At 36.4% G+C, this 7,469-nt stretch overlaps 1 protein-coding gene across 2 annotated transcripts in view; it reads left to right on the forward strand.

Annotated features, from left to right (window-relative positions):
- LOC117168046 (surfeit locus protein 1) overlaps positions 1-7,469 on the forward strand; it is a 136,340-nt gene that overhangs the window by 80,974 nt on the left and 47,897 nt on the right. For both annotated transcript variants that reach the window (XM_033353389.1, XM_033353388.1), the window contains exon 3: positions 920-1,117. In XM_033353389.1, coding sequence (XP_033209280.1) covers positions 920-1,117 — 198 coding nt within the window. The remainder of the gene's footprint in view (positions 1-919; positions 1,118-7,469) is intronic.

Raw genomic sequence — 7,469 nt, forward strand, 5'->3', positions numbered from 1 at the left:
TGATACATAAATCTATGGTCGATATGGTAGGGTGTTTCATATTTGTAGATCACCCTTTGGCAGTGGACAAGTGCTGTTCAAAGCATATATTCAAAGAATATTATTATAGTAGTGATCAGTTATAAGTTCTAAAAATGTTATAGAATTTGTATTAATAAGTGATTTTTATTACAAATAAAATAATAATAAAATAAATAATAAAAAGAAAATTTTTGTTATTTTCTGCATAATTAATATTTTTTTATTCATCGAGGATAAAATACCTGACAGAGCGGCGTACAGTGGCTCGGACTGCGAGAAGTAACATTCAATTTAATGATGCATCCTCAAAAATGAAGACGCTGTTTCGAAATTCAACAAAATAATAGATAGAATGTTACAGATTATGAAAACGAGTGACTAAAAAAACCCTCAGTCGACTTAGGTCATGTATATAGAAATTAAAGGGATGGAGCACAAAGTCAAATTCTATTTGAATGATTGAGGTGGGTGTTCAGCGAACGGCTACATTTTTTATAACAATACAAACGATGAACTTCTCATTCAGATTTGCACCTTACTATCACACTTTTCATAATTTATCGATCTTCTCAAGAACGTACAATTTTTGTATTGGAAGACACCCAATTTGCGTATTTGTTTCCTTCTTTTGTTTATATCAAATAAGTAAATTATTTGACCAATTAATTAATTAAATTGACAAGTATGTTCTCTAAGTATTATAGCATTAATTCAAGCTAATTTGTAACGTATGCCAGTCCTTAATAATACAAAGGAATTATTATACCCTCTAAGGAAAGAAAGTGAGCAAGTACGATGAATGTTATTTCGTACTACCTTAACCTTCGAGCACATGATACTGTTGATATAAGGATATAAAGTATTCCGTAACGAAGTTCAGATTTTATATTACTTTCAGTCTAATTAAGCTGAAGGATATGGAATACGTTCCTATTAAGGTAAAAGGAAGATATTTGCATGAAAAGGAATTCACGGTTGGTCCCAGAAGTTTGATATCGGACAATATGGAATTAAATGAGAAAAACAAGTCCATAATTTCAAGCTCAGCCGGGAGAGGATACAATGTGATTTGTCCCTTTAAATTGGAAGATAAAGAGTAAGTATTTATAGCATAAAATAGTAGGATAAATGTTCCAATTACCCGGGTAGAGTATAATCTGATTGAATGGTAGTTTATTGAAAAAATGCCGTATGTACAAATATTTACCGAGGCGGAGGGGACATTTTTGGATTTTCTCTCGATTTCATCTTACTCGACGATTTATAATTCTTAATATTGATTGAAAAGTTTTTTCTCTTTACTGTTTTTATAGTTTTTTATACTTTTTCCATTTTTCATCAGCTTTTATTGCAAAACAAATTGACCCTTAAAAATTAAATTCCATTTTTAAGTTTGCTTTATCTTCTATTGAGACTTTCTATAACATTTCTCATTCGTACGTTTTACCTGCGACACTACGCAAAAACAAAGTCTTGAACATTTTACAATATTCCGATTTTGCGTAGTGGGTTTCATATGCATATCAAAGACTGGTACGCGGAAATATTTTTGGATAACTGCGGTACCAACTATTATGGCCGCCGCTTCCCGAAAAGTGAAGCTGTGGACAAGATTAAATCGTGCTGTGCTACATTACTACTGTAAACGCAGCATTGTCTAAAACTTCCTTAGGTGTAGTTTCCTTTCGATTTCAATTCCACCCTAGTGGATAGGCAGGAAGCGTTCTGGACTTTCGCGTGTTTTTGCTTGTACGTATGAAATTTTGATCTAGACATTGACGTATTAGTACATGTGCAGGTGAAACCTGGAGATGCTTTATACCTGTTTCTTCCAGCACAAGGTAAGTCTCCCTATACAAAGGGGCGGAATTAAGAGGAAGTCCATTCTTCCAGGTCCAAAGGTAACGCAATCGATATCGTCATCACATTTTTGGTAGCTACAATGCTAAAGTTCCCTTCTAAGCTCAGAAGTGAACAAATTGAAGAAGAGGGGTGCCAGAATGAAGCCATGAGAATTACTCCACTCTTGACCTCCCACCAGCCAGAAGGCCCACCAATACTATATTAAATTCTATGAAACCGTCAATGAAAATTGGATTGAAACCATTTGATGACACAGCTTAAAACGTTCAAGGATTTTAACTATTGACGATTGACAAAAAGTAATGAAGTAATAAACGATTAGTTTAACATGGACGATTAGTTTAAATGGAATATTCCGGGTATAAGCGTCGTAACTTCCTTATAAGATCTCTGTACCTTTCTTTCTTTTCATTTTCCTTGGCTATGATGTTTTTTTTCAGCTCGTGCCGAAAATTCGATTAAGAACAGGGTTCACTTCTCGAATTCAAGGAGAACTATGTTAGGCCGCGGTAGTGCAATAGAAACAATGGTTGACAGAGATGGTTATAAAACACTATTAGTGCTGCATTGTGCCTTTGCTTGTAGGTCGTTCCCGCATGAGTTGGACAACTAGATAGTATGTGTCCTAGATGCTCGAAGTGTGCATGGCAGCCTCTGCAGCTATCATCGGGAATGTCTTGGCTTAAAATGTGGCGACCGTATTTTAAGGTGGAAATGACACCGTTATGACATACAAAAATTAAAACCTTCGTGCGTGACTTCAATCCGAGTAATTTAAGGAAAGAAAAAGTTAGCTCACACGACATTGATTGATCCTCCACATTTCTGTGGAAGATGCCGTGCGCCCTCTTATCAAGGAGCTGTTCACGGAAGTTTTTCTCTTGTGCTTTCTTAATCCGGGCTTTTAGGAGTGAGTACTCGAGATAGATAAGATTTGATGCATTTTGCTCACCCCTGATACTGAAGTTAAGTCCGAGTGTTTCAGCACCCTCCTCCGCTGCTTTGTACAGAAACGCTCCTTTGTCCACTTCTTCATGCTTCCTGACCATTTTAAGAAGAGAGTCTCTTCCATTTGCGAATCTATGTGCTGTACCCAGAATAATCCTATTGTGAAGACATTCACGATTCAACATTCCGCGACTACCTGGACGGTGTGAGATGTAGAGTCGCGGAACAGAAGACTTAAGATGCATGCTTTTGTTCATGTACATAACCTTTCCTTAATGCGGCTCTGTGGCACGCCCAGGTATGTATAGGTCTCTTCAGGGTGAAGGTGTCATATAGCGCTTCCGTCGACGAATTCAGGGTCTTCATGGACGCCTTTAAATTTTTCTCGCTCGAAATAAATCTTGGCGCGTTTTCTAATACAAATTCAAGTTCAAATTCCTTAATGTATCGTTGGAGAATCCTTAGAGCTACTAGATTTAGTTGCTCTTTATTTTTAGCATAGATCTTAAGATCATTAATGTAAAATACATGAGTGACCTTGTGCTTTCGATTTTCAGGTTTGCCGCAAAAGTACTCCTGGGAATGGCGAATTCCTAGAGATAGTGGGAATAATGTGAGGCAAAGGAGGAGTGGACTCATGGTTTCGCCCTGAAAGCCACCTCTCTGAATGGTGTCCTTGTCAGTTGTCACACGATTTTTTCCAGATAAGATAGTAAATCTGGTTTTCCAGAGCGGCATCAATCTCTCTATGCACCTCACGATGTGCGGATAAACCTTCAAGCTTTCCAAAAGACAGATGATAAATCTATGGCAGGTCGAATCGAAAGTTTTCCGACATTCAATCTAGTCAATCGATAGGTCACACTGGTAGGATGCTGCATCTTTGCAGACACATCTGTCGATGAGCAGGTTCTCCTGCCATCCTGCTACGCCTTTCTTGGAGTCGCGGTGTTCATAAATTCCTTGCGACACAGGTCCGATTATCCGAACAGTCCTATTATTTAGGATAAATGTGAAGATTTTATACAGTGTGTTCACGCAAGTGATTCGCCTGTAATTTTTCAGGTCAGCTCAGTGGCCCATTTTCGGCAGAAACACTGCGCGCCCTTTTACCAACCAGTGCAGAATAGGCTCTTCCGACTTAAGATATAATGAGAATATGCACGCAAAATGCTGGTGGGTTGAATGAAACTTCGTGCACCAGAAGGTAATTTAATTTATGGACAGATAATGAACAGATAATGAACAGATAATGAATCACCGCCTCTAATAAACGAGTTGCTGCAAAAGTTTCATGGTGTGTATCATATGTCTTCTACTAACCTTTCAAACCGATATTGGCAAATTCCATTGCATCGCGATTCGCGTAAATACACCGCTTTTTTATTTGGGTCTAAGTTATATCAACTTCGTAGAATTCCTTTCGGCATTAAAACTGCGGGTTTGGCCTTTATTCGTGCTCTAAGTCTTGGGTTGTGTAAACAATTTGACAACGTTCTCACGATGTAAATAGATGATTTGTTGAATGCTACCCTGGTGACGTGTATGGACATTTTCGTGCTTTAACATCAATTTTCGAAGTATTGCTAAATTAAAATTTTACTTTAAAAGTAAAGAAGTCGATTTTTTGTCAATCAATGGTGCATTTTGTTGGGTATGAGTTATCGCTGAATGGGGCGAGACGACCTAAATATTGTTTAGAGGTTATCAGATAATTTGCTACATTAAAAAATTTAAATCAACTTCAGCTATTTTGTGATATATGTAGTTATTATAGACAATTTGCTATTCGGTACGCTTATTACATGGAACATTTTTGCGATATCATGAAAACAGAAAATTTGTGGAATTGGACTGAGAAACACAAAACAGCATTATTTATTTATAATTTATTTGATAAAAATCGGAATTATGATGTGATCTCCCTAATTAGCAGATGCTTAAGAGAATCTATCTCTTATTCAATAACCAAACACAGAGTTCTGTTGTTGGGAAGGAAGTTAATTGTAATTACTGATCATAAGGCGTTGAACTTTTTGAATTCAACGCCACACCTAAATTCTAGATTGATTAGTTGGAGCATAATTTTGTAATAATTAACCTGCCGATTATTACTGAAAAAACAAATTGTTCCATGCTGACCTTGGATAAAGAAATTAAAAAAGATTTTTTTTTAATTATTGCAAATCAACTCAACGATCCTTACATTATATAAATCATCGATGTTCTTGATTCTTCCAAATTGAAAGATCGCTTAAAATTACATAACGTTTTATTTCACTGCGATAACATAACGCATAATTGGCAAAATGTAATTCCACAAAATTTGTCTTTAAAAATAATAAAACAGAGTAATTGTAAACTAGGTCATCCTGATGTCTATAAAACTCTGACGTATACTCTTCGTTTTTACCATTAGAGGGGTATGAACAGAAAGAACAGGAAATTGATTGTATCGTGTGATTTGTGTCAAAAGGTTAAATATGTTAATAAAAAAATGGAGGGTGAATTGAAGGTATAAAATGGAGGTATAAAAAAATGACACTAAAACTGCGATAAAAAGATTTTTGATTTATAAATTTTGGAAATGGGTAAGCCCATGAGATTATTAGCAGATAATGGGAATCAATTTACGTCGCCAATATGGGCGAAAAGATTGCGCAAAACTGGAATTCAACCAATTTTTTGTTCGGTTAGGAATTCTCAAAGTAACCCTACCGAACGAGTCACGAGGGAACTGGGTCGTTTATTTCGTACTCTCTGTTCTGATACTCATAATCGTTGTGACAAACATATTCCGGACGTAGAATATTTCCTAAATATGACGAATCATCACAGCGCCGATTTTAGCCCATTTGAATTACATTTCGAGATTAAACCGAGAGATCAAACTCAACAATCAGTTAAATTTCCAGAAGATTTTGATTTACCCCGTAAAGTAAAAGTCCCATTGGCAAAAGACCAAATAAACATACATTTTAATTATAAAACACAAAACCAAGGAGGGGATACTCAGTTTCTTTGAAAGAGTGGGATTTAATTCTGTTACCTTTTTCGAAAAAATCTAGCAAATTTGATAAAGTAACCGAAAAGTTCTTCCATTTATATTGCGATTCGTATTTGATCTCAAAATCGTTTGATTATAACTCCTATCAACTTCCACACCATACCACAACAATAGTTTTAAACGGAAAGTTTAATCGCGCAAGCTTAAAAAAAATACCTTGCGGGATTTCTGAGATGACCTGTCGGGCACCTTTGTCTATCTGTGAAGTTTTAGTAGCCCTTGATATGTATCGAAATGTAAATTAGCTGAGTAAAGATCACGCTGGACTGTACGCGTAAGCCTATTGTATTCGTATTAGCATTTGAGTGAAAGCTGTCGTATATAGACGAATTAGACATGATTGCCAACTATTCTGAAAAGGACTGTCGGAGAGAGAATAGCCTCTAGGAGTGCTGTTGTGTTGTATTCTTGGGTTAATCTTCCTGGGGTTTAAGGCTTGCAGGTTATTGTGATCTCGGGTTATCCTTCCTGGGGTTCAAGGCTTGCAAGTTGTTGCGATTTCCGGCTAAACTTCCTGGGGTCTAGGGCTTGCAAGTTATTTTGTTATTGAGATATCTTCCTCGGGTTTAAGGCTTGTAGGTTATTGCGATCTCGGGCTATCCTTCCTGGGGCTTAGGGCTTGCAGGTTATTGTGTTCTTGATTTAACTTTTCTGTAGCATTTCGGATTTACCTGGCATCGATATTATGTTGTCAGTCTAGCATATTAGTTTATCGCAATGGTACAAATATATTTCCACATACGGTTTTGCATAAGTATTTTAGGTTATTTTCTGTCAAAGTTATCCTTAGGATTTTTCAGATTCATCAAACATTAAATGTCGTCGCTAACTATATCCACCATTTTGAATTTTTGAATGCTACACGTTTAAAGTGCCATCTGGACGTATCACATAACAAAATAGACTTTACACGTAATAAATTAAGTGAGAATTTATTGTTGAACCTTGCAGATATTTTATCATGTATTTCAGTATCATCTGAAACTTGAATTTTCTCAATTTCAAAGAACGATGTCTCGGTCTGTAAAAATGCGTTTCAAAAAAGTGAGTAGTGGTTTTGAAAGTAAAAGATTGAAACTTTCTGATACTGTGCCCAGATTTGCAATAGAGTAAAAATTCTTGATATGAGCGAAGCTCAAACATAGCAAAAAACCGTGTTGTTTGCACTTTTAGGTCAGGATATCTCTGAAACCTATTGTGGAATTTCGTCTAATTTTATCGGCCTGAGATAATCGTACAGGGGCGAAAATGAAGGTGCATACGCGAAAAACTATTAATCTACTCCTCACCACGCCACGCATTCGCGTCGTATAAACGGCTATTTTCAGAACTGAAAAGATGCTGACAAAAGGCGTAAATCATGCCTGCGTTACATACACATTTTTATTGTATGATGGAATAAAGGACAGGATATACAAGAGCCAGGGATGTTGCCCCTCCTGGGAATAACGGACGACGATTCTATTGGAGCAATGGGGCGAAGCCTCCTGACCTCCTGATCATAATAAATAACGAAAGATATATATATATATATCTTCACACTATAGTCGCAGAACAAATCATAATAAAT

This window comes from Belonocnema kinseyi, chromosome 2 (assembly GCF_010883055.1).
Source record: "Belonocnema kinseyi isolate 2016_QV_RU_SX_M_011 chromosome 2, B_treatae_v1, whole genome shotgun sequence".
NCBI classification, from domain to species: Eukaryota; Metazoa; Arthropoda; class Insecta; order Hymenoptera; family Cynipidae; genus Belonocnema; species Belonocnema kinseyi.